General features: G+C 36.2%; 3 protein-coding genes and 1 non-coding gene across 4 annotated transcripts; all 4 read right to left on the bottom strand.

Annotated features, from left to right (window-relative positions):
- Nucleotides 1-361: 361 nt before the first annotated feature.
- On the bottom strand, nucleotides 362-3,077 carry LOC103830809 (equilibrative nucleotide transporter 3-like). The gene is made up of 8 exons (XM_009106627.3): nucleotides 2,875-3,077; nucleotides 2,633-2,737; nucleotides 2,200-2,355; nucleotides 1,947-2,090; nucleotides 1,755-1,860; nucleotides 1,372-1,648; nucleotides 878-1,139; nucleotides 362-665 (listed from the first exon to the last, which is right to left on the bottom strand). The coding sequence occupies exons 1-8, from the start codon at nucleotides 3,016-3,018 to the stop codon at nucleotides 552-554; spliced, it is 1,308 nt and encodes a 435-aa protein (XP_009104875.3). The 5' UTR covers nucleotides 3,019-3,077; the 3' UTR covers nucleotides 362-551.
- Nucleotides 3,078-3,300: 223 nt separating this feature from the next.
- On the bottom strand, nucleotides 3,301-4,905 carry LOC103830773 (E3 ubiquitin-protein ligase CSU1). The gene is made up of 2 exons (XM_009106592.3): nucleotides 4,577-4,905; nucleotides 3,301-4,184 (listed from the first exon to the last, which is right to left on the bottom strand). The coding sequence occupies exons 1-2, from the start codon at nucleotides 4,813-4,815 to the stop codon at nucleotides 3,491-3,493; spliced, it is 933 nt and encodes a 310-aa protein (XP_009104840.1). The 5' UTR covers nucleotides 4,816-4,905; the 3' UTR covers nucleotides 3,301-3,490.
- An 8,191-nt stretch (nucleotides 4,906-13,096) lies between these two features.
- LOC117129075 lies at nucleotides 13,097-13,203 on the bottom strand. The gene has a single exon (XR_004452644.1). It is a non-coding gene; the product is annotated as a small nucleolar RNA R71 (small nucleolar RNA).
- Nucleotides 13,204-19,473: 6,270 nt separating this feature from the next.
- On the bottom strand, nucleotides 19,474-27,876 carry LOC103849690 (putative G-type lectin S-receptor-like serine/threonine-protein kinase At1g61610). Its single transcript, XM_009126411.3, has 7 exons — nucleotides 26,586-27,876; nucleotides 26,377-26,496; nucleotides 26,123-26,307; nucleotides 25,742-25,952; nucleotides 25,440-25,677; nucleotides 25,197-25,344; nucleotides 19,474-25,113 (listed from the first exon to the last, which is right to left on the bottom strand). Exons 1-7 carry the CDS (start codon nucleotides 27,874-27,876, stop codon nucleotides 24,814-24,816), a joined length of 2,493 nt encoding a protein of 830 aa, XP_009124659.2. The 3' UTR covers nucleotides 19,474-24,813.
- Between the last annotated feature and the right edge of the window lie 24 nt (nucleotides 27,877-27,900).

Here is a 27,900-nt window from a genome sequence, read left to right as displayed (position 1 = left end):
ATCAACTCGCCATCCTTTGTAAATAGCTTGACCATGAATACCAAATTGAAATCATTCTTGAAGGTCTTCTTCCCGAAGAATACAAATGAGTTGTTGATCAAGTGAATGGTCTCTACAAATACGGGAAGACATTCCACCATATCTTACTTATTAAGCTTCACATACGTCTTCGAATCATGATGCAAAAACACTCACCACATGCCCTCATACAACTTTCGGTCTCCGCAAATATTGCTTCTAATCAACACAAAAACATTTCTCGACAGACACAACGGAACACTACTCTTCACAACTCCAACTGGAACAACAATCAATCCAAACACTGGAACGACAATTAATTGCTCAGTCTTACATGTCCAAGTGTTTCATTTGTTAAAATATTATATTTTCAAAAAAATTTAACACTGTTGATATAATTTTCCACGATAATTTAACATCATTTTTGTTAGCTAACGATAAATGTTTTTGTAAAAGTATCATGAATTTTGTTTTATTACATGTAAATCATACGATTTGTGCGATTCCGAAAGAAAATATAACTTTGAACCCATCTAAAAGGAACTTTTGGTGCCTATTAGCCAAAGCCAACCAAGGCAAACACCTGCGAATATTCCTCCTAACATAAAAGATACTAGCAAATTCCCCAAAGCATCTGTCTCCAAAACCTGTGAATCATATAAAATGAAATGTCAAGAAACAATGAAATTCACGTTTCAAAAAACTATTTGGTTTTAAATTTAGTAATTTGCTTTGTTGATTATGATCATAAATAATAATTTACAACACTTGATCATTAAATTAAACAGTGACCCCAGACTGCAACCACAAAAAAAAAAATATGAAAATAGAACTATATGGTTTTGATAGAAAAACTTACATTGTATTTACTCTTAGGCTTATTTGCGAGAACACAGACAGTTAGATAACCGTTGGTCAGTCCCAAAAGAGATGTCAGTAACACCATCCATCCTTGATCTGCGCTTTTTGCAGTGAAGTAAAAAGCTGGGACAAATAAGAACCGCACAAGCACGCATGAAGTGATCCATTTTATTGATTCAATTTTTAGGTGTTTGCTAAGAGGAATATATCTCGAGAAAGCATCCCACACATTATATGAAGCAACAAGTACAAGAGGGTACCTATATGTTGAGAAAATATGACGATTAATTATTGCAAAAATGAGATGAATATGGTTAAAGAAATAACAGTAGAATGAATAATATATATATAATGATATTATATATCATATTCTTTTCGAGTTTAAATATGTATGAATTTATTTTCATCACAGTATGAGTAAATGTTTAACTTTCGTGTCATTAAGGAAGTAAAAGAAACAAAGGTATCAAATTAAAGTTTATAAGCATATACCATGAACCAAGTTTGTGTTCTCCAGTGTTCTCGTACAAAAATCCAGGAAATATTGACAAAGTCAGGGCGTAGATGAGGAAAAGATTGATTGCAAGGCCCATGTTTTGATCGAGCAACTCTTTGTTGCTTAATTGCGTGATTTTCGTTTCGTCAGCTTCTACATGGTTTGATTCCGCCTTTGCATAATAATGTTTAACAATTGGTAGCTTTGGAAACATGTAAATATAGAGAAGCATGCAAATGAACTCGATCAAAGTCGAAAATGCCAAGAATAGCACTGCAATTGATCTTATATTAGTTTATAACCACTTCAAAGATTTAACGTGAACACACATTTAGCATATATAGAGAAAAATCTCAAGTTCACTAGTTAAGTGACCTACAAGCGCCTTTTCGAAGACCGTTCGGAGATTTATCGAATACCGCTTTGGTAACAAGCCTCAAAGCAGATGTTATGGCTCCGGCTACGCCTAGACCCGCGACAAATGACTTACAAGAAAAATTATAAATTTTAGTTAGAAACAATTAGAAATCAAAGTTTTATGCCTATATCAGTTTTCTTATAAGAATAAAACCTGAATAAACTCAGGACACATGAATGAAAGCTCTCCGAGCATGGCCCCTTCTACATGAGCATTCGCCATCCCAAAACATGCAACAATCGAACATAAAAAGATGTATGCTAATAGAGTTCCTTCTCCTTTGGTAGCCACGTCTAACTATAAGAAAAAAAAAACAAAAGAAGAAGAAAATGTACTCTTTGGCTGTATTATTTAATGAAGAAATTTCTGCTAACAAATACCATGCATATATATAAAAATTACTCACAATAATCAAAAGAAGAGAGCCGATGAAGAAAATGGTATAACCGATAGCAATTTGCTTCTGGTTCTTCTTCTTTTTCCCCATGAAAACCAAGATGAATATAGTTCCCAGGACAAATGGCTGGTAAACTAGAGTAAGAACTCTTGAAGGATGATATTCCTTTGATGAATCAAATCACGATTCATAGAAAACAAAAGAACATGGAAACAAAATGTTAGAACACTATATAATCGTGGACCTAAAAATCAAATATAGATAAGTAATTAGTTTTCAGTAGTATATAAATATTAAAATATAATATAGGAAATTTTGATAAAGCTCATGATTTTACCTACATATTGCACGAGTTTAAATATGTGTATAGTTTTCCTCAATATAAATAGATAAACAATTTATAAAAAGAATTGATGATTCATGATCAAGAAGCTACACTTACAGGGAATACTTGATAGTAATAATCGGAAATAGTGAGTATTGTGTTCCATGCCACAAGTTGTCCTACTCCTAAGATACAACATACCACCATAGCTCCAAACTTACCCTGTTCCATATAGTCACTCATCACAACCCCAATCAATGTCTTTTATTATACACAAGTGTGCAAATGTTTTTCTTTTCTGACAAAAATACACATCAGCAAAATTTGAAAATTTATTCTTGTTATGTACATTAACTGACCTCGAGCTTCCTTGGGATGTTCTCAGTTTCAATGTTCATGTTTTTAACTTCTTCTTTGTTGTCACAAATGTTTAGATGAAGTAAGAATAGAAGTGTGAACAAAGGAAAAATGAACAAAAGACAAAGAAGAGAATTCAGAATCATGAAGTGAAAACTAGAAACCTATCTGGCGTTTTGTATGCTCCATACGTGATATTTTGCAAATAAACAATTTATAAATTATAGTACAGGTCTTTCTCGTTTATTACTTTAGTATAGCTAAAGAAACTGCCATCCTGTGACTTGCTAAACGTCTCAGCCACGTACAAGAGATATTAAAACAAATAATACACTTGTTTTGTACGGCTGCCTTTTAAAATATGATTGTTGGTTTGTTACAAGCTGTATGTGTTTGAGATCATGTCTAACATTTTGTACAGCTCAAAGGGTATATTCGAACCTTGTTATAATCAAATTGTAGTAGAGTTCAACTTCATGGAAAATTCTTTGAAAGACTCATGGTACAAGTGCAAATAAGATCGGATGAAAAGAACAAGAACCAAAAGCCAAATAGAGAAAACAGTCTCTTAGTTGTATACAATTTCAAATCGAACATTTGATGCGCTTTCCACAATCATCATGTCTTACCCATCCTCACCATCCCTAAACCAGAGCCACTACCCAAATGCTTGTACTCTTTAGCCTCAAGATGATCGTCATGCTCAGCAAAACCAGTGCCTCCTTTCTTCAACCCAACCAAGTTCCTGTCCTTGCAAGGTTTGTCACACACAAGACAGACTTTGTCCACGGGCATAAACTTTTCACCACACTTCTTGCAGAAAACATGTCCGCATGAGCTAAGTGCCACAAGAGACATGGTGTTAGTCAGAGTGACTTTGCAGCTCGGGCAAATGTAGGTTTTGTCATAAGAGCTTGTTGATGACGATTTCGCCTTCTTCTCTTCCTCTTCGCTGTTATCTTCGGTGAAACGGATAGCAAAGAGGTTCTTAAGCTTGAGCTTCTCTTTGCCCTCTGGACAGACCGTATGAGTTTCAGGAGCTTCAACTCTAACTGAAGCTCCAGGTGTAGCCGAAGGAAGCCAGAAGGCTTTCATCGTCCTAAGCGCCTCTTCTTCAAAAGAAGTCGCCTTCACACTGTTGGCCCCGTGAAAACCATTCTTGTCCTGGCTTTGGCTCTTGTCACTGTATCGAGGCAAAGCACCATGGTTTTGCTGATCAAACTCGTCGAGCTCTCTAGCCTTTTGTAACATTAGCCTCTCTTCTTCTTCGTCCTTATCTTGATTCTTTTGAGAAGCATGGGCAGCAAGCCTCCTGAGAACAAATCCACATGTTAGTACCACTTCTCTCAGGATATTAACATAGAGAGCAAACAAAATATACAAGTGAGGAGAGACAACTCTAAGCCCCTTTCTACCATAGACAAGCACAAACAAAATTATATGCAACCAACCATACTTCACCTAACCCAAAATGGCAACGTCACAATCATCTACAACAATAGTTGAGCAACAACATCATAGGAAACATATGGCCCAATAAAGAACTTAACTTTGTAACTTAACAATGACTTAAACTGATACCTAACTCACTTAAGAATCATAAAGCTAATCCACAACCCTATCTATATCTCGAAACAGACAGCATACGAACGTATAAAGAAGTCAACTTTACAACAAAAAAGAGAAGACTCTTTGTTTTAGTACCTCTGGATGTCTTTCTTCTGCGCGAGGAAGCACTCGAGGATACACTCTCTGCAGAAGACATGACCCTTGTGGCAACACATGGGATCGATGAAGGGTTTCAAGCAGAGGGAGCAAGCATCGAAGGGCTTGATCGAGTCTTTCCCCAACCTCTCCCTCTGGGTCCCATACCCTAGCTTCTTCTTCTCGTCGTACGTGAAGTAGGCGAGATCGTTGTTGTTCTTCGAGTGTCTTTGCGGCATGTTTCGAGAGAGAAATTTAAGGATCCAAATCGCAAACCCTAGAAGTTTTGGTTTTTCAGATTGGAAACTGATTTCGAGTTTTCCTGTGTTTCGCACTCATATAAGATGCTTTTACAACCGCATCCTTCACCGTCCAATTTAATAATTAATAATAATCTTGACGGTTCTTTATGGTTTTCGTAACTGTTCACCTCCCTTCAGAAGTATATCACTATAGTCCCACACAATTAAAGCCCATTCTGTATCCCAAAGTTTAAATCCAATTTATATCCACTATGGAAGTTCGAATTCAATTTGTCTATTTATTTTAAAGTTCCAAACCCAAAATCAAACAAGCATTGGTTAGTTCTGGTCTATTGTTAACCAATAACTCGCAAACCAGTCTTTCCAAATCAAATGCATAACAAAATCAAAACTATTTTGTTAGAGCCCATTTATAACCTGCTTTTTCACAAACTAGAACTAATTATTAGACGTATATTTCTTTTGCACAATATCCTATGTAGCGAGATAGATTACATTATCACCATCTCAACCGAGAGACTAACAAATAGCCTTTTCTTTTTCGTTATGATTGGATTCACCCATTTTGTATTATGATGTTAGCATTATCTGACTATTCAGGATGTTGAATTTAGAGGATGTGTCGCTGCCTTACCTCCTCTTTTCGCTTATCTCGTTCTCGTTGCTGTTGAATAAGCTTGACTTGCAAGTTTCCTTTTATATTGAGTTATGATTATCTTTGAGAATTAGGAAAATATCTATTTGTGTGATTTCTAATAAGATTAGGAAACTATGAGTTATATATAAGGAGATGCATATGATATTGCATAACTTATGATTTGTGATTTGTGATTTGTGATTTGAGAGCTTTGAGATTGAATAAGAGAAGGACTTCTTATTACTTGTGATTCTATATTTGGTATCAGAGCCTAACAAACTACAAAACAATGGGAGATGAGAAAGAAGACATCACGGAGATGAAGATCAAAGAGCACGGCCCTTCCTCTATAATATTTTTGATGCTAAACTCCTCGAACTATACGGTGTGGGCTATGCGTATGAAGATAGCATTCAAGGTCAACAAAGTATGGGAAGCTATAGACCCCGGAAGTAAAGCTGAAGGAAAGAATGATATGGCTATCGCCTTAATATTTCAGTCTATACCCGAGGCCTTGACACTACAAGTTGGTGACCTAGACACAGCCAAAGCCGTTTGGGATGCGATCAAAACCCGACATGTTGGAGCAGAGAGAGTTAGAGAAGCAAGATTACAAACCCTAATGGCAGAGTTTGATAGACTTAAGATGAAAGAAGAAGATACAATTGATGCTTTCGTTGGAAAGCTAGCAGAGATTTCTTCAAAGTCAGCCTCGTTGGGAGAGATTATCGAAGAACCCAAGATCGTAAAGAAATTTCTTAAAAGCTTACCAAGGAGAAGATATATCCATATTGTTGCATCTTTGGAACAAGTTCTTGATCTCAAAACCACAAGCTTTGAAGATATTGTAGGAAGATTGAAAGCATATGAAGAACGAATAGGAGAAGAAGAGGAAGAACTACAAGATGATAAAACAAAATTGTTGTATTCCAATACGGAGTCACAACAAGATGGATATGGAGGACGTGGGGCCGCGGATGAGGAGGTAGATATAACTCATGGAGAGGCCGAGGTCGTGGGAGATACAGCAACTTCCAACAACAACGTGAAGCTTATCGACAAGGAACTCAACGGGACGTTTCACACATTACGTGCTTCAAGTGCGATAAGCTTGGACACTACGCAAGCGACTGTCCGGACAAGTTACTCAAGCTTCAAGAAGTTATTGAGAAGAAAGATGATGATACTCAAGAAGCTGATGAGTTAATGGTACATGAGGTAGTATATCTTAATGAACAAAAGGTCAATCCAAGCATCTTCGATTCTGATCATGACAACAAAAACTTGTGGTATCTTGATAATGGAGCAAGCAACCATATGAGTGGAAACCGCTTATTCTTTCATACAATGGATGAGAAGATCATAGGAAAAGTACGTTTTGGGGATGATTCACGGGTTGATATCAAAGGAAAGGGCTCCATTCGTCTTGTTTTCGCCGGAGGTGCCAAGAAAATCTTGAACGATGTATATTATATTCCGGCCTTAAAAAGCAACATTGTGAGTCTGGGACAAGCCACTGAGGTTGGCTGTGAGGTACGAATGAAAGGTAACACACTGATGCTGTTTGATCGCCTAGGTCATCTCATGATAGAGAGCATACGATCAAGAAACCGACTTTATAAAGTCATCTTACATGCGGATGATACTCAATGCTTGCAAATAACGTCTACTGAATCTTCAACATGGCACGCCCGACTTGGTCATGTCAACACTGAGACGCTGAAACTGATGATAAATAAAGATCTTGTCATTGGCATTCCTCATATCGCAGTTGAGAAAGAAACGTGTACGTCATGCTTACTTGGAAAACAAGCTAGACAACCCTACCCTCAGACAACCCAATATCGAGCAAGTCATCCACTAGAACTCATTCATGCCGATTTATGTGGACCCATCACTCCTGCTACGCCAGGACAGAAACGATACGTGTTCGTTCTTATTGATGATTTTTCTCGCTACATGTGGACCATATTGTTGAAATATAAAAGTGAAGCTTTTGAAGGCTTCAAACGTTTTAAGGTGATGGTGGAGCAAGAGACAAAGACTACAATCCAGACGTTGAGAACGGACAGAGGCGGTGAGTTCACATCTCAGGAGTTTGAACTCTATTGTGCTCAACATGGCATCAGGAGACATCTTACAGCACCATACTCTCCGCAACAAAACGGAGTTGCAGAGAGACGGAATCGTACGCTATTAGAGATGACCAGAAGCATATTAAAACACATGAATGTTCCAAATTTGTTATGGGGAGAGGCAGTACGACACTCTACTTATCTGATAAATCGACTTGCGACAAGATCACTTAAGGGGAAAACACCATATGAAGCTCTACGAGACAAGAGGCCAAATCTCGACCACCTAAGAGTATTCGGGTGTGTATGTTATGCTACAACTGATGTATCAGGGAGGAAGAAGCTCGATGATCGGTCAAGATGTCTAGTACATCTCGGAACAGAGCCAGGGTCTAAAGCCTACCGGCTTTTGGACCCATTAACTCGAAAGATTGTTGTGAACCGCAATGTGGTCTTCAAGGAAGATCAGAGTTGGAGTTGGAATACAGAGGAGGCGAGAGAAGATGATCATGATGAAGATTTTGAACTTGAACTAAAGGCACTCAATGACAAGAAAGAAACGGGAGAGGCAAGAGCAGTAGGAGATAATGAAGCTATCACCATAACTAGTGAAGGAGAAGAAGAAAACGATGATGATCCTGATACAGATCAACCTCAGCCACAAACCAGACGATCAACAAGGGTAAGTAATAAACCTCTGTACTTAGAAGACTATGTCCTCCTAGCCGATGGAGAATGTGAACGTCTTCTTATGATCATCAATGATGAGCCATGGGATTTTTCCGAGGCAAAGAAGCTACAAGTCTGGATTGATGCGTGTTTAGACGAGATAAGCTCCATTGAGAAGAACAATACCTGGATCTTAGTTGAGTTGCCTAAAGGAGTAAAACCAATTGGTTTGAAGTGGGTATTTAAAATAAAACGTAATGCCGACGGAAGTGTAATCAAATACAAAGCGCGGTTAGTAGCTAAAGGTTACGTTCAGAAGCATGGGATTGACTATGATGAAGTCTTCGCACCAGTCGCTCGAGTAGAGACAATCCGTCTAGTTATCGCGCTAGCTGCTTCATCTAGTTGGGAAATACATCACCTCGACGTGAAAACGGCTTTCTTGCACGGTGAACTTAAGGAAGAAGTATTTGTACAACAACCTGAGGGCTTTGTGATCGCAGGACAAGAAGGGAAAGTTTATAAGTTGAGAAAGGCGTTGTACGGTTTGAAGCAAGCGCCTCGAGCTTGGAATGCTAAGCTAAACAAGATTCTTGTTGGGTTGAACTTTCATAGATGCTCCAAAGAACCTTCTCTATACAGAAAGCAAGACAAGACGAGCCTCCTAATCGTGGTAGTATATGTTGATGATTTACTCATCACAGGTTCTTCGCTAACAGCTATAAATAGCTTTAAGAAAAGTATGGCTATCGAGTTTGAGATGAGTGATCTTGGAAGACTAACATATTATTTAGGCATTGAGGTACATCAGTTTGATGGAGGTATTACACTGAAACAGAGCCGGTATGCAATGAAACTTCTTGATGAAAGCGGCATGAAGACGTGCAACTCGACTTATGTTCCGATGGACTTCAACGCAAAACTATCCAAGTCACCTGCAGAGAAGGGTGTTGATGAAACAGAGTACCGAAGGAACATAGGTTGCCTGCGTTACTTGTTGCACACTCGACCGGACCTGTCATTTAGCGTGGGACTACTTAGTCGATACATGCAGGAACCAAAGGAGTCACATGGTGCAGCACTAAAACAAGTACTAAGGTACATCCGAGGAACTGTCTCTCTTGGTGTCGTGTACTTGAGGTCATCAAGGTTGGAAGTAGTCGGATTCAGTGATAGCTCTCATAACGTAGATGAGGATGACGGTAAGAGCACTACAGGACACGTGTTCTATCTTGATGCAAGTCCAATAACATGGTGTTCAACTAAGAAGGAGATTGTTGCTCTATCATCGTGTGAAGCAGAATTTATGGCTGCTACGGAAGCAGCAAAACAAGCAATATGGTTGCAAGAATTGCTTGGTGAGGTTGTAGGAAAGACTTGCGTGAAGGTGAAGATAATGGTAGATAACAAGTCTGCAATCGCTTTGACTAAGAACCCTGTCTTTCATGGCCGAAGCAAGCATATACATCGAAGATTTCATTTCATACGTGAATGTGTTGAGAAAGAGCAAATTGAAGTGGAACATGTACCCGGAACTGAGCAGCGAGCAGACATACTAACCAAGTCTTTGGGAAGAACCAAGTTTGTCGAGATGAGAAGTTTGATCGGTGTCAAGGACGTAGATGAAGGTGAATTCAAGCTTACGGGAGAGATTGTTGAATAAGCTTGACTTGCAAGTTTCCTTTTATATTGAGTTATGATTATCTTTGAGAATTAGAAAAATATCTATTTGTGTGATTTCTAATAAGATTAGGAAACTATGAGTTATATATAAGGAGATGCATATGATGTTGCATAACTTATGATTTGTGATTTGTGATTTGTGATTTGAGAGCTTTGAAATTGAATAAGAGAAGGACTTCTTATTACTTGTGATTCTATAGTTGCCAGTTTAGTTTTATCTCTAGGGATGTACAGCCTCTCCTCATAAATCTAGATTTATTGAGAATGGTGGATTTGAAGCATATGTTGAGAACTTTTTTGATATTATTATCCCGAACTCAATAATATGTATCTTGCACTACATGATCGAAATAGTTTTTCCAGCGTAAAATTAAACTCGCAGGTCTATAACAAAAATAAAGGATGCGATTAAACAAGTATTGATACCTTAGACACTCAGGAAACTAATCATGACTAAAAGCTGTTGAAGCATGTGTTCGTAAAAAGAGGACCAAATGTCATCTAAACCAAATGACCAAATGTTTCTAAACCAAATAAGGACCAAATGTTATTCAGAGAATAAGCATGTTTTGATGAATCATGATGTTTAAGTTGAAGTTATAGAAGAAGTAGTTATGGTGGAAATACTAGATGAACTCCTCACCAACATTGTCCTTTTATGGGGTGACTTGATGTAAGACATGTTTCTACATCCAACTCTCACGTTGCAAAAATCCACATCATTGTTAATTAACACATATGGTCTATTGGAAACAATAGCCCAAAATTTGACATATCTACAGTGAACGAAACGACAATAATGTTCAGAATCCATTTATGGGATCGGAGAATCCAGTGAGTATGGAGCTGGAACAGAGTTTTGTCGAGCCGAAGAAGTTTCTCTAAAATGTGTCGCATGATTTTATAAGTGATCAAAATTGCTACAATTTTAAAGCTTCGATTAGCCAAAAACTTCTAAATAGAACTTGACCGGCAGATTCATGACGAATCAAGCTTGATGAAGCATAATATATGAAGATGAATGAATCAATTGAATTTTAAGCCTCAATAGCTCTGATATATGATATCTTGCATATTTGCATTGTTTTATCCATTTATTCATGTGCATTTTCATCATATAGATTAGGATTTAGCCATGTCTAGGTTGCATTTTGCATACATATGTCTCTATCAGGTATTTGAGTACCACATGGAGTTTCTGGAGACATTTGGGTGCATTTGGAGCTCAAAGGAGGTGATTAGAGTGGTCTTTGGACGAGCACTGCCTGGAGCGACTTCTCGGAGCGACGGCATGAGGTCGCTGTGCACCACATCCCGGAGCGACTCATCCAGAGCGACTGCACAAAGTTGCTCGCGTTTTCACGTCCGGAGACACACATTTTGACCTCGGAGCGACCTTCCAGAGCGACGTGCTGAAGTCGCTCCCGAAGCTTGGAGCGACCTTACCAGAGCGACAGGGAGAAGTCGCTCGCCATTTTGGTTCTCGGAGACACGAAATCGCTCTCGGAGCGACCTCTCGCAGCGACCCAGCGAGGTCGCTCCCGAAGCCTGGAGCGACTTGTCGGAGCGACGAGCCGAGGTCGCTGCGCGTCTCAATTTCACTCGAACTTATGATTTCTCAAGGGCCTTTTGGTCATTTCATTATGCACGTTTTTATTTTCTAAACCTATGTTTTAATACTCTGTAAGCCACCAGGAGGCAGATCATCTTTGATCTTTTGATCTATTGAGAAATACACAAGAACTCTCTGGAGAAGTTCATCTCTTGGGTTTTGATTTGTTATGTTCTTGTGTTCTTGTTGATTTCTTATCTATTTCTCTACATGATTAATCTGAAATCCAATATGGGTTTAAGAGGAATCATGGAGATTAGTGAGTAATCACCTTTGGAATTCATGGGTTAGGGAGATTAAGGGTGATTAGGTTAGAGCTAGGATGTTTTAGTGTAGATCATTCATATTTCCTTGCTAGTAGAGTAATCATAATGCATCTTCTGAGTTGGCCACTCAGTTGTTGATCCTTAGGCATTTCTCACCCGAAAGGTGTTCGATGAAATGCCCGAGACAACTCTCCTAGGCTTTTAGTATACTTTGCCAAAGACATTTGTTGTTAAAGATGCTAAGATAGCTAATAGACTTGTTAGTAATGATTGCTTTCATATTATTCAACCAAAGACATTTGATGTTTGAGATATGTTAGCAAATGAGCATTCATCTAGACATAGAGCTTGCTTAGAATTGTGTCTAGGCTTAAGGTTGATAGTTTGATTGATCATTTGCCATCCTTAGTTCGATACTTGATCACCCAAGGTCTAATCCCTATGCCCATGAGTTCTCTTTTCCTTTAGTCAAGAAAGTATCATTCTGTTATTGCTTTCTAGTTTTAGTCATAGTTTAAAACCCATCTAAATCATTGGTTGCACTTAGATTAAGTGAGTACTTGCATTCTCAGTGCTTTGATATCCCTCAGAACTGGTTCGACAATCTTTTATACTACAACATTTGTCTTAGGAGCCTTGAAAACTCCTAACATCAAATTGGCGCCGTTGCCAAATTCTGAGTAGATTTGAACATTGAGATTTAGTCACTTGCTTGAGACTAAGTCATTTTTATTTTCTTTTGTTACTGATTCTCTTTCTTCACCTCCCTTTAATCTACAGGTGTATGAACTTGAGGAGCAGGGGTCCATCAAACCTAGTTCCAATAGCTGCAGACATCAGAGCTTTAGAGAGAGAGTGTGCTAGAAATAGAAGAGAAGAAGAGCAACAGGCTCACTTGCAGAGATTGAGTACTGATATGGGAGACATACCTCAAAACCAACAGCGAGCAGCTCGACCCATTGGCACTTACGACCGCCCCAACATTCATGGTCATAGATTGGGAATCCGAGCACCCGCTGTGGCAGCCAACAACTTTGAGATCAAATCAGGACTCCTCAACGTGATCGAGAACAACAAGTATCATGGCTTGGCTCTAGAGGATCCATTTGATCACTTGGACAGGTTCGACAGCTACTGTGGGTTGTCAAAAACCAATGGTGTGTCCGAAGATGCCTTAAAGCTCAAGCTATTCCCTTTCTCTTTGGGGGATAAGGCACGTCAGTGGGAGAAGTCTCTACCCAGTGACTCCATCACTACTTGGGATGACTGCAAGAAAGCATTCTTGGAGAAGTTCTTCTCTACTTCAAGAACTGCTAAGCTGAGAAACGAGATTTTCAGCTTTCAACAGAAGAACTTGGAAGGCTTCAGTGAAGCCTGGGAGAGATTCAAGGGCTACCAAGCTCAATGCCCACACCATGGCTTTTCTAAGGAGAGCTTACTGAGCACATTCTACCGTGGTGCTCTTCCTAAGTACAGAGCCAGACTGGATACAGCTAGTAATGGGTTCTTCTTGGGGAGAACTAAGGAGGATGCAGAGGAGCTGGTTGACAACATGGTTAAGAGTGATGCAGTCTACAGTGGAGACCACGACAGAGGCAGTAGAACTGATGATAAGCAGACGAGGAAGGAATTGAAGGCTCTACAGGATAAGATAGACATCCTCATTGCTGATAAAGCTACCCAAGAGCAGCTGCACTTTGTTGGCAACCCAAGCCAAGAGACACCAGTTGTTGTCCATGAAGTTGAGGGTTTGGAAGGTCAGGAAGAGCTGTGTTTCATCAACAACAATGGTAGCTGGTACAAGAAAGAACCCAATTTTCAGTACAACAACTACCAACAGAGATCCTATCCCAACAACCAACAGAGTGGTTATCCGCCTAGAAACAACCAGCAAGGCAGCTATCAGCCTCAGCAAAACCCCTCGTCTGGTTCCTCTGCTCCTCAAGAGAGCAGCACTGATACCTTACTGAAACAAATCTTGGAGTCTCAGACTAGAAGTGAGAAGCAAGTTGGTTATGAGTTGAAGAACCTTCATTCCAAGATTGATGGGAGCTACAATGAGCTCAACAACAAATTCTCACACCTTGCTTCTACAGTCAGGAATTTAGAGAATCAATTTGCTTCCATGAACACTCACCAGAATAGCCAGCAAGGATCTCTACCTGGAAAGTCTGACCAAAATCCCAAGGAGGCCAAAGCTATCACCCTTAGGAGTGGTAAGCAGTTACCCCCTAGAACCCTCACCAAGGATGCTGAGAAACTAGGTGAGGGGGTTGCCATCAACATAGATGATGAAGTGGTGATTGTTGATGAGAAGATCAATGACGAGATCTTAGAGAAGATAGTGGAAGCCAAAGGTAAAGGAAAGGTTGGAGAGAAGAAGAAGACAATAAAGGATGGTGAAGTTGTTACTCCAGCAAGTGAAAGTTCTTTTGTTCCTCCTCCCTATGAACCCAAACTTCCATTCCCTGGTAGATTCAAGAAGCAGCTGCTAGAGAAGTACAAAGCTCTGTTTGAGAAGCAAATGAGTGAAGCTCAGGTTGCAATGCCCATCATCGATGCTTTCATGTTGATTCCTCAATACAACAATTTCCTGAAAGATGTTGTAGCTGCAAAAAGAAGGAGATGGAAGGCATGATGATTCTTACCCATGAGTGCAATGCCATCATCCAGAGGCTTGATGTTCCAGAGAAATTAGAGGATCCAGGAAGCTTCACACTACCTTGTGCTCTTGGACCTATGGTATTTGAGAAAAGTCTCTGCGATTTGGGAGCTAGTGTCAGCTTGATGCCTTTGTCTGTTGCAAAGAAGCTTGGATTCACTCAGTACAAGAAGTGTAGACTCTCTCTGGTGTTAGCTGATCGTTCAGTGAAGTACCCTGTGGGCATCTTAGAGGACCTCCCTGTGAAGATTGGAAGGTATGAGATACCTACAGATTTTGTGGTGCTTGAGATGGGTGAGGAGGCTCAAGATCCATTGATTCTAGGAAGGCCATTCTTAGCTACAGCAGGAGCTATTGTTAATGTGAAGGAGGGCACGATTGATCTCCATTTGGGTAAAGAGAACATCCTCCACTTTGACATCAAGGGGAAAATGAGGAAACCAACTGTGTTCGGGCAAGCCTTCTACATTGAAGAGATGGGCACTCCTGCTGATGAGCACCTTGAAGAGTTACCACCTGAGGACGACGAGGAGGGAGCATCTCCCTCTACTCATTCCCCATAGAAGGTAACCCACCACACTCCCTTGTATATACCATTTCATTTTTGCATATTAGTCTTCTTTTCGGTATCTCTCTCTACTTGACGACACAGAGACTGTGTAACTCAAGTTTGGGGGAGGTACCAAGTATTTGATCATGTTTGCTTTGATGTTGTTTCATTGAGTCATGCATTGCATACCTATTTGCATAAAAAAAAAAAAAAACCAATCATTTAGTTTGCATCATTTGCATTTTTAGGAGAGTCTAGAGCATATAGGTTGCATTCACTTGCATTGGGAGCAATGATTTTGAATGCCTTGTAAAGAACGCTACGTTGCACCTGAGTAGCTTTTGCACCTCTCAAAAAGACTTGTATGTTTCGAGCCTTGAAAACTCTTCCTGCAACTTGTTGATTGCTGAAACTCAGTCTTTGAAGCCAACTACGACCTTATTTGAACTGAACGAACTTAATGTTTCTTGCTCATGGTCCCTTGTGTACTGAGTCATGGCTATACACACTTGAGTTGTCACATCTTTTATACCAATCTTTTTTGACAAACTCTAGTGGTAGACCACTCCCAAAACCTTTTCCTCCTTTTAAGCTTTCATTGTTTGATGAGTGAGGCCTTTTTCGGAAAGTCTTACATGTGCATAATGTTGAAAGTATCGGGAACGACAATGCTTGATCTTCATTCTTGCTAGATTGGGCACTCTATTGTCTAGCTATAGGTGGGGGTGAGTGTTGTGATTATGATTTGGGAGAAATGAAAAAGGAAAAGAATAGATTCTTTGTGCTTAAGTGAATTGTTTTATTGGGACCAGTATAGAAGCCTCTAGCTCAAGTTTTGAAAAGTCTTGGCCCCCAGCCTAAAAAAAAAAAAAAGGAAAAAGAAAAACGAAAAAAAAGAGAAAAGAAAAAAAAAGAAAAAGAAAAGAAAAAGGGGGCTAGCAAAGTTGTTAGGAGCTAAGAAATGTTTTGAGGTTGTGAAAAATCCCTTGTAGATTTCAAAGAGAAGGAGTTAAAGTTCTTAGGATCTTTTGGTGAGAGATGTGAGTTGGGTTTGACATTTGGGAATGATTGTGTAATTGTATGTTTGGGAAAAGGGTAGAACAATGGAGATTGAGCATTGTATGCATGAGTTGGTCCCTTTCTTAGATATATTATGTGCAATGTCAAGGCTACTTGTTTTGAGAGTAAACCACTTTAAAGATCATATGTTTTGAACCTCTTGAATCACTTGAATAAAAGTCTTCCCTTACCCAACCAAATGACTTGGACCAACTGACCATTTGCAAGAATTCACCTGATGTTTTGTGCTTAATGAATGTGAGAGTTGGTTGATTTGAATGTGTGGATGCTTGATGATGAGTGTAAGAACAAAAAGAGTTAAGATAGGCCTAGAGAAGCTAGAGTATAATAAGAGAGTGTGCTAGTTGTGTTTCTTTTGGCTATGTGCTCCCTCCTTCAACCACTCTCCCTATGAGTTCTAGAAAGTTCACTTGTGGACAAGTAAAAGAACAAGTTTGGGGGAGTTGATATCTTGCATATTTGCATTGTTTTATCCATTTATTCATGTGCATTTTCATCATATAGATTAGGATTTAGCCATGTCTAGGTTGCATTTTGCATACATATGTCTCTATCAGGTATTTGAGTACCACATGGAGTTTCTGGAGACATTTGGGTGCATTTGGAGCTCAAAGGAGGTGATTAGAGTGGTCTTTGGACGAGCACTGCCTGGAGCGACTTCTCGGAGCGACGGCATGAGGTCGCTGTGCACCACATCCCGGAGCGACTCATCCAGAGCGACTGCACAAAGTCGCTCGCGTTTTCACGTCCGGAGACACACATTTTGACCTCGGAGCGACCTTCCAGAGCGACGTGCTGAAGTCGCTCCCGAAGCTTGGAGCGACCTTACCAGAGCGACAGGGAGAAGTCGCTCGCCATTTTGGTTCTCGGAGACACGAAATCGCTCTCGGAGCGACCTCTCGCAGCGACCCAGCGAGGTCGCTCCCGAAGCCTGGAGCGACTTGTCGGAGCGACGAGCCGAGGTCGCTGCGCGTCTCAATTTCACTCGAACTTATGATTTCTCAAGGGCCTTTTGGTCATTTCACTATGCACGTTTTTATTTTCTAAACCTATGTTTTAATACTCTGTAAGCCACCAGGAGGCAGATCATCTTTGATCTTTTGATCTATTGAGAAATACACAAGAACTCTCTGGAGAAGTTCATCTCTTGGGTTTTGATTTGTTATGTTCTTGTGTTCTTGTTGATTTCTTATCTATTTCTCTACATGATTAATCTGAAATCCAATATGGGTTTAAGAGGAATCATGGAGATTAGTGAGTAATCACCTTTGGAATTCATGGGTTAGGGAGATTAAGGGTGATTAGGTTAGAGCTAGGATGTTTTAGTGTAGATCATTCATATTTCCTTGCTAGTAGAGTAATCATAATGCATCTTCTGAGTTAGCCACTCAGTTGTTGATCCTTAGGCATTTCTCACCCGAAAGGTGTTCGATGAAATGCCCGAGACAACTCTCCTAGGCTTTTAGTATACTTTGCCAAAGACATTTGTTGTTAAAGATGCTAAGATAGCTAATAGACTTGTTAGTAATGATTGCTTTCATATTATTCAACCAAAGACATTTGATGTTTGAGATATGTTAGCAAATGAGCATTCATCTAGACATAGAGCTTGCTTAGAATTGTGTCTAGGCTTAAGGTTGATAGTTTGATTGATCATTTGCCATCCTTAGTTCGATACTTGATCACCCAAGGTCTAATCCCTATGCCCATGAGTTCTCTTTTCCTTTAGTCAAGAAAGTATCATTCTGTTATTGCTTTCTAGTTTTAGTCATAGTTTAAAACTCATCTAAATCATTGGTTGCACTTAGATTAAGTGAGTACTTGCATTCTCAGTGCTTTGATATCCCTCAGAACTGGTTCGACAATCTTTTATACTACAACATTTGTCTTAGGAGCCTAACATCAATATACATGTTAGTGAAACTCAAGTAACATAGAAAATGAAGAAGACAATTAAAAATGAAAGAAGATTATGTTATTGATTAACCAATTCTGTTGTACAGCTCGCTCTCTTATATATGAGAGATCAATCTCAGTTTAAAACTATAGTAAGATCAATTCAATTGGTTAACACTAAAATATGACGATAAAATAATCAAATAAACTATAACTAGTACAAAAAGTGTTAATAAAGTAGTTTTAATCAAAATAATTTTAAGAAAATATAACGATCCATACTAAAATATGATATATCCATGCTATTATCGAACATACATAATTATAGGTGTGATATAACAAACTAAGTCCCACATTGGAGAATTAGATAAGAAGTGTCTAATATATAAAAAGATGTCCAACTCTAATAGTACGAGGCCTTTTGGGATGGAAACCAAAAGTAAATCCATGCGGGCTTGCCAATTAGGCACAAAGTGGACAATATCGTACTAATCGGATAATACAGAGTTGGACACGGGATTTCACAATCCCAACAATTGGTATCAGAGCCGGTTGACGAGAAATCTGCAAGAAGGACCGAAATACCCTTTGAGTGATGAATGAGTGATGAATGGGTATCCTATGAGTTAGGAATGAGAAGTGTGTGGCAGAAATCAAGTCAGAAGATTCTGGAAGTCAGTTGTGGGACACGAGATGAATATGATCCTTAGTTTGAAGGGGAGAATGTGATATAACAAACTAAGTCCCACATTGGAGAATTAGATAAGAAGTGTCTAATATATAAAAAGATGTCCAACTCTAATAGTACGAGGCCTTTTGGGATGGAAACCAAAAGTAAATCCATGCGGACTTGCCAATTAGGCCCAAAGTGGACAATATCGTACTAATCGGATAATACAGAGTTGGACACGGGATTTCACAATCCCAACAATAGGGACTAAAGTAAAAAATAAATAGCTTTTTAAGTGGAGTAAATAGTACATCTTCAAATTAGAGAGTATATTATTCACCCCCTTAAAATTTGAGGGAATGAGGGGCTGTTGAAGTTCAACTCTATCAAAAAATGAGGGAGCAAGAGGCTGTTGAATATTTCCTTAGTGGCTTAAACAATTTAACACCTTATTAACACGCATGGTAAAATAAGATTTTTTTAGTTTGCATTATGTTAAGATAAAGATGTGCTGAAATTACTGTGAATTTTAACTCAGTCTTTATATAATCCCCTATATATTAATCTTGGAACACTACAACATGTTTTTGTAGCCACATGTTTTTGTAGCCACATGTCATCACGAATATGATTCTTAGAATTTTTTAAAAAATAAGTTGATTCATATAAACATATACTATGTTTTTTATTAAACTAACTATCAAATTAATTAATAGTGTACAAAACAATATTTTTCTTTTCTTAAATAGAAGTTACGGAATTACCTAATATGATTATCAATGATTATGAATAATATATATTTGATAACAATTTTTGTATCCTCTCACTTTTTTGTTTAATTTTATATTATTAAATGAAATTAAACAATTACATTAAGCATATAATAAAAAAAATATTTTTACTTATATATTTTATTTTGAAATTTTTAAAACCGACTATAAATTACTAAAAATGGTAAAAGTCTCACATTGAAAATTTTGTGATCAATAGTTTAATTTTTGTTTGTTAAAACAAGATAGAAATGATCATATATCGTAGGGGTGGACGTTCGGATACCGGTTTGGGTCCGTATTGGGTATTTAGGATTTTCAGGTATTTCATTATAAATGTATAGAAAGCATTCGAGTATTTCTATATTTTGGGTCGGGTTCGGGTATTTTATGTTCGGGTTCAGATATTTAAATTTTGAAGAAAAATAAATAAATCATGTATTGTTTAAGTTTTCTATATTTAAAATATATTTTTAACTTTACGGGTTTTCTAATTTTAAAAGATTAAAATATTAATAGGTTTGAAGATAAAATTTTAAAAATAGAAAGACATTAATTTAGTTGTTGTTTTGAAATTTTAGATTGCAATTTTTGTTAATACAAAAAACAAGAGCTTTGATATATATTTTAAGTGAATAAAAAATGATTGTGTCCATAACTATATGTATATTATCTATTTTTGAGAAATGTGCATCATTAATATAAATATGTTGAATAAAATGAGAGAAGTAAAGTAGAAATATAGGGCTAAGTATACTTATGTTTGGTTATCTTCAGATATCCATTCGGGTTCAGATATTATCCGTTCAGGTTTAGATATTATCCGTTTGGGTTCAGATATCCAATCTCTCCAAATTCAATAACTGTTCGGGTATTTTGCTACTTTGGTTCAAATTTTTGGATCAGACTCAGATACGGGTTTGGGTATCGGATAAAATGTCCATCTTTAATAAATCGAATAAATATGAAGTCTCATCAATAGATATTCATATTATATATATATATATATATATTAATATCATTTGAATATCATTAATAAATATTCATATTATATATAAATATATTAATATTCATATTTTATATATATATATATTAATATCATTTGAAATAAATTATACACTATATAAATGAGACTTCATATATTGCTACATAAATATGTAAATTTCAAAATTTGCAGTAAAAAATTATTGAGATTTTAATATTTTAATTTTGAAAATTTTATTGAAAATATACATTAAATATTTTTGATTAACGGTTTAAATGTTATAGCAATATACAAATGTTAAAAAATCATATGAGTAGAAAGTGTCAATAATAAATATTTATATTAAAATATACTATTTATATATGTCAATATCACAAAAGTTTAATTTGTTCTATATAAAGTAAATAAAATGATTGTTTTGATTTATTTACCAAAAACGTGATTGTAAATTAACAAAAAAAAATAGGTTTTGATTTATATGCTTACTCTAATGTATATTCTCTTATGCATATAAATTATTTTTTAAATAGGTGGTTTCAAATATCTTATTTGATCATGACAATCTCAAAAACACATTTCTTCAAATCAAGTGAATTTTAATATTGGAAGCACTATATATATTATTTCATTTAGATTAAATAATTTAGTCTTGATTTTTATTCCTAAAAAACTTTTAATGAAATATCATGACAAGATTTCAGTCACTCCTTCTGAGTTTGTTTAAAGAATGAGAGGTTTGATCATTCGTCTAATATTTGTTTCTCCCTAGTACCGTATCTAGTTATTATAATTGTAAGAATGAAATATTTGAACTATTTATTATAAGTTTTCTAGTTTATCATTTAATAAATCAAACAGTTCTTAGTTTATACATGGGTTACATATACTAGAATGGTAAAGTATTATATATATTTTTATCTGTATATTTTAAGTAACTAAATTTCAAAAGAATATGCTAATAAAATAAGTGATTTATTTTGTTGTTATAGAATTAAATGATTTTTAGACCGAACTGGAGAATATATACTAGACATATGCACTTATATTTAATAACAGTTTAATGTATTAAATTTGAACATTAACTTGAATTTGCCTGTGATTTTCTTCAAAATTTTAATTCTTCGATATGTATATGGTGTGGAACTAATTTTTACCGATGTCCATCTTTTTAAATTGACATTTATGTAATTCACCAAATTCATAGAAGAAGTTAAAAAGAAACTAAATTCATATCAATAAAACAGAGACGAGAACGAAAGCACAACTTTACATAGTGAAATCGCTTATGGAGAGTCAATAGTAAACAAACTGAGAGCAGAAAACCTAATCCCCTTTTGTGATTATACAATTGATGTTGGTTATTTGGTTTTGCTGATTTGTGTCAGCCGCAAAATTTATTTTATTTTTATGCATATGAAGTCTTAAAAATAATTAAAATGAGTTGTAATAGATTAACTCTTCAACAACGATAGTATATTTAAGATACCAACATTTGTATTCGTCATTTTACAATCGATAAAGATAAATATTATAGTGTTGCAAAATGTTAAAACCAATTAATGAACATACATTATTATAAAAACTCACTCTGCGCATGTGCGCGGGTTATCATGTAGTAGATGGTATTATTTGGGTTATAGCCATCAACCATTGGCGAAATATGCTTTCACTTAAATTTACTTTTCCAACATCTAAATCTTTGCTATAAATGTTAGCTAAGAAACCAATTAGTTACATGAGTTATCAGTTGGTCGCCAGTCGTAAAAAAAAAACAAAGACAAATCAATCATATAATCCCTAAACTAAACTTGAAGCAAAAAAAAAAACGAAATCGAAACCAGATATAGGTTTCACTAGAGCTTGACCCGAGCGACCGCACCGGTGTTTATGCCATGATTTATGTATATTATATATTTTGTTACTGTATCATGTTATATATATATATATAAAATGTGTTGGAGCAGTTATGTAACTAAATAAAAAGATTGGATGTGTATATATATATATATTAATATACTATGTTGGATCAAATTTATATTGACATTTCTTTCATATTTAACTGTATGATTGAAATGTATTATTAGTATATTATGCGTTTGGGTTAAACTAAAAATGAGTTACAATTATTCTAAAAATTCAATTGGACGGGATATAAATTTACCCGCCTATTTTAACTAAAATCATGGGAATACAGTTAAATTTATATTCAAAATATGAAGCTGATATTGCTGGAATATTTTTTTTATTAAAAAAATGACGATAATATATATGCAACATATTTTATTGGTAAGTTATAGTAATAAGCATTAATTTTGTTTATATATAGTAATATATACTTATTATAAGACCAAAAACGTGGAAGCTAACTTTTAAATTGTTTTTGTTAATATTTTTTTCTATAGTTTGTTAATATAGATGTATTTTAAAGTTGATTTAATTACATTTAACTCAAATTTATTTAAGGAAACACATTAATCTAACTGAAAAAGACAAGCATTAAAATATGGAATTCAATTTAATTCTCAGTAGCATGGAAGTGTAATTAACTTTAAAAGGTAAGAGGTATTTTTAATGAGTACTTCTCTTTTAATAATATAGATTTATATATGGTAATGTATACGTATTATAAGACCAAAAACGTGGAAGCTAACTTTTAAATTGTTTTTGTTAATGTTTGTTTTTATAGTTTTTTTTTTTTGGTAGGATGTTTGTTTTTATAGTTTGTTAATATAGTTGTATTTTAAAGTTGATTTAATTATATTTAACTCAAATTTATTTAAGGAAACACATTAATCTAACTGAAAAAACAAGCATTAAAATATGGAATTCAATTTAATTCTCAATGGCATGGAAGTATAATTAACTTTAAAAGCTAAGAGGTATTTTAATGAGTACTTCTCTTTTATAATATAGATTTATATATGGTAATGTATATGTATTATAAGACCAAAAACGTGGAAACTAACTTTTAAATTGTTTTTGTTAATATTTGTTTCTATAGTTTGTTAATACAAATGTATTTTAAAGTTGATTTAATTATATTTAACTCAAATTTATTTAAGGAGAAAACATTAATCTAACTGAAAAAGACAAGCATTAAAATAGAAAATTTAATTTAATTATCAGTGGCATGAAAGTGTAATTAACTTTAAAAGCTAAGAGGTATTTTTAATGAGTATTTCTCTTTTAATAATATAGATAGATAGATGTTGCTACCTATTTTGACATAAATTTTATTATTTGCGATGTTCGCCCGTGAATCCATCGTGGGTGAATCTCAAAATGGTACAAGCGAAATCGTAGAAAACGATGGTGTAGAGATAGTGTGTATGCGTACTTATCTTTGTTAGATTGTTTAGTTTGAGAAATTCCCTAAAATAACGCTAAAAAGTTTTTATTACAAATAGTCTTACCAAGATTAAAATGACCAAAATATTTTATTAAAAAGGTAAATAAACATTTATATCTTTAGGAGTTTTTAATCTAGATTTAGGATTTAGATTTGAAAGGGTAGATTTTGGTGAAAAGTGGGGTTTATGATTTTTCTTTAAAAAAAAACAAATACTAAAGATTTAAAATAAAAATTTTAAAATAGTTTCAAAAATAATTTCCGGATTTAAAAATAAATATTTGAAAAAGGAAATTTGAAAGAAAAAAAGTTTGAATTCAAAAATGTATTATTCAAAAATAATAATAAAATATTTTTTATTATTTATTTAAATAATTATGCATATTTAAATATCTATAAATTAAGAATAAATGAGGCTTTTACCTCTTTAATGAAACTTTTTTTAGTAGTTTTCCTCCTTGTAAACTATTTTGATGAAAATCTATTTTTGATGAAAAATCTATTTTGATGAAAAATCAATTTTTATGCTTTCCAAAATGAGCTAAAGACTGTAAGTGCTCTTTTGTGTAAATCATTAGCCAAAAAGTGTGCAAGTGTAAATATTCAACTTTGTACTATAGCTGGCCAAAAAAATTTTGCAAACCTTTCTAATTCCGGATTTGTGACGTTGCAAATTAATAAAAGCATTTTAGTTACGAAAATAAAATAATCTTTACATACTCATTTAGAATTTAAGATTGATAAAAGCATGAAGCATGAAGCATGAAGCATTGAAAATGAAAAATGAAGCCTGAATCATGAAGTGACATCTCCCACATGTTCCAAGGTCGATTCTTTGGCTTTCACAAATCTCAAATTATGTTTTGCTGACCCAAAATAAAAACTAGAGTACAAATCCGATTTTATTTTTTTCCTTGACAACGTTTAGATTCAAGTATGTACGTATTATAAAATGTTAAACAAGCCAAAATATTAACTATGCACAAAAAGTTGAAAACTAAGAGACTTCCCTTGAGAAAAATGAAAAAATCAAAGAGCGAGGGGGGGAGAACAATTTATTGTCAAATTAGTTATCTTCCAACAACAGTGGTCAAAGTAATATCGTTGACCGTGGCCACATTCTGACCTTCCACGATCTCGCCGAAGTTCAAGAAAGAGTGGAAGGTGGGCTGTCTTGGTCGTGGAAGGTGACTGGTTTGACTCTCCAACATCAACAAAACTGAACCCATGTTTGGTCTGTAAATCACCGAGTCTTGTGTACACAACATCCCTACATGGATGCATCTTATCGCTTCGTTTACGTCTGGATTGGCCATCATCGTTGGATCTATTAGCTCTTTGGTATTTCCTTGGCTCCATAAATGCCACGCCTGAAGTTTTCTCCTTTTAGAACATAAGTTTCGAGAAATGAAAAAAAAAGTTCGAACCAAACTTATTATCAAGAGAAGCTTACATAACCGATGAGGCTTCCATGTTCAGATCCTCGAAAACTAATGTTCTTTCTTCCACTAACAATCTCCATTATCAACACTCCAAAGCTATACACATCAGATTTTTCTGAGAAACTTCCTTCCATTGCATACTCTGGAGCCATATAACCACTACACAATTTTTCAAGATCAAAAATCATTTGAAATCGATACAGCTTCACAATGTTTTATAGAAGATAAAACAATAAGGAGTTTCGGTTAGTTACTATGTGCCGACAACTCGGATCGTGTTGGCCTGATCTTGTCGGTAGTTGAAAATCCTAGCCATACCGAAATCCGAGATCTTAGGATTAATTTCCTTGTCGAGCAAGATATTGCTGGCTTTTAGGTCACGGTGAATTATCTTAAGTCTTGAATCTCTATGCAAGTAAAGCAGTCCTCTTGCAATTCCTCCAATGATATCCCATCGTTTTCTCCACTCTAAATTTCGTTGTTTAGTCTCATCTGCGCATAGATAATACGAAGTTTTCACACATGTTTCTTGATAATGTTGTAAAAGAAGTCATACCAAAAAGGAAATGGTCCAAGCTATTATTTGGCATGTATTCATAGAGAAGTATTTTCTCATCGTTTTCAATGCAACATCCTAGTAATCTAACGAGATTCCGATGCTGGAGTTTTGCAATTAGTGAGATCTCGTTCCTGAATTCCTCTAGTCCTTGCTTAGATTTTCCTGATAGCCTCTTCACTGCGATCTCTCTTCCTCCTGGAAAGTTCCCCTGTCCAAACATAAAACATATATGTTTTGCATAAATACTAAGCCTAATTATCCAACCAAAGATTAATGTCACATAAAAATTAACATTTTTTAAAACTAATTATAACTTTTTTTTGGAGAACTAAAACTAATTAACCTTAAACTCTGGAAGATCGAGTTTAGTTGATTCACCTTATATACAGTACCAAATCCACCTTTTCCAAGCTTGTTTTCTTCAGAGAAATCACCTGTTGCAGAAGCTACGCTGTTGAAACTGAAAGTTGGGAAATCGGGTGTGTCAACTTGATCCCCCACTAGAACTTGGAACCGCGACCTTGAGGGCTTAACTGAGGAGTCTCTGTTCTTCCACAAGAAATCTGTAGATCATGAAATAACACTTGTCTCAGTCTCAGACCCTTTTTGAAACGTGTGAATAGAGGCTTTACCTTTAACTCTTTTCCTGAACCTCCATAAGATCCAAATGCATAAGCAGCATAACCCGAACATCAATGCACCTATAGTACTAAAAATAATGATCCAAAATTTCGATATTTCCTTCGTGCCTCCTGTGTATACATATGAAAAGAAACCCAAACACAGATTTCAGACTAGTCATAATTCAAATATTATATGATACCTAAAATATTTTACAAACCTATTTCGGATGCAGCTAGCCGGATGTTGATAGAGTTTCCACCGTGCTCAAAATGCTCCATATCGATCAAATCTCGAGTCCAAATCATGCATCCGATCCCTGGTACGACCTCATAAGCCATACACGAGCAATCCCTCATGCATACGTCCTTACAAGTCCCTGACTGGTTAAGTGAAACAACTGATCCAAAATCAGGCACCTTCATACCCTTAAGTACCCTAAACCCATCAACTTTATCGCTACAGTTCAATGGCACTCTTCTTATGCAGCCACCAGAGAAATTTCTATTGTTCCATTGATTTTGATATGCCGGCTCAAACCCATAAATGCAACTACATTTACTAGAATCAAAGTCTTTACTATCATTGCATACGCTGTAATTACCGCAACGATTATACTTCTCGCATTCCTTGCTCGGTTTCACTTGAAGTGAAGTCCAGTTCCTGGCATCCCTATTCCATCTTAACTGCTGTACGATGCCATCAAATCTGATCCGGAACCTTGATAAGTCGTCCTTATTCGATGGAACATACGTGAGGAACACGCTACCATCTGGATCAGGAGGAGAAGAGAGCTTAAAACCATGAATATAATTGGTGAAATGAAACATATCTGGTACACCGGTAAAGATCGCTGAGTTCCACGGTCCGCTTCGCCATTTCCTTGTTTCCCCTTCCCAAATCACAATCTCTATTGCCCCAAAGGGATCAATCCCCATTGAATACTTTCCTTGTGAAGGATCAGTTTCGGATCTCCACGGGATAAAAGCTTGATTCTCTCCGCTAGATAGGTTCACCCTAACCCGCATACCTGGCAAGAAAGTATCAGTTGGGTTGTTAAAGCTCTCCCAAAACCTAGTGTCCCTGTCTGAATCTGAAGACAGAACCAGATCCCCTGTTTTCAATAGAACAGCAACGGTATTGTTCAACTTGGGCGGCACGTTTGTGGACCAAACGGTGTTGTTTTTTCCGTCGACGACCACCAAGTTCCCGTCATCTGCAAGCTTTATAGCTCCGTTCTGATCAGACAATGGCCTCTCTCGGTTTGCTACCCAGACAATTGTTTGAGGTTGGATGTTCTTGTACCAGATTCCGACATACCTTAAGGTTGAATCTTTCGGGCTGAAGAATCCGAGCTCGAAAACTTCTTCCTCGCTGATCAGTGTGTCTCCATCTCGTATCGTGTTGTTTCTAGTGATTAAGGTGCTTCTGATGCAAGATACGATGCTGCATAGTTGAAGCAAAATCAAAAGGGTGGTGACCGAAGTAAGGTTTCTTTTAAACTTTGCCATATCAGAGAAGATTTGATCCTCAGA

This window comes from Brassica rapa, chromosome A01 (genome assembly GCF_000309985.2).
Source record: "Brassica rapa cultivar Chiifu-401-42 chromosome A01, CAAS_Brap_v3.01, whole genome shotgun sequence".
Classification (NCBI taxonomy): Eukaryota; Viridiplantae; Streptophyta; class Magnoliopsida; order Brassicales; family Brassicaceae; genus Brassica; species Brassica rapa.
The sequence above is the reverse complement of the archived record's forward strand: the minus strand, read 5'-3'. Positions and strand labels throughout refer to the sequence as shown.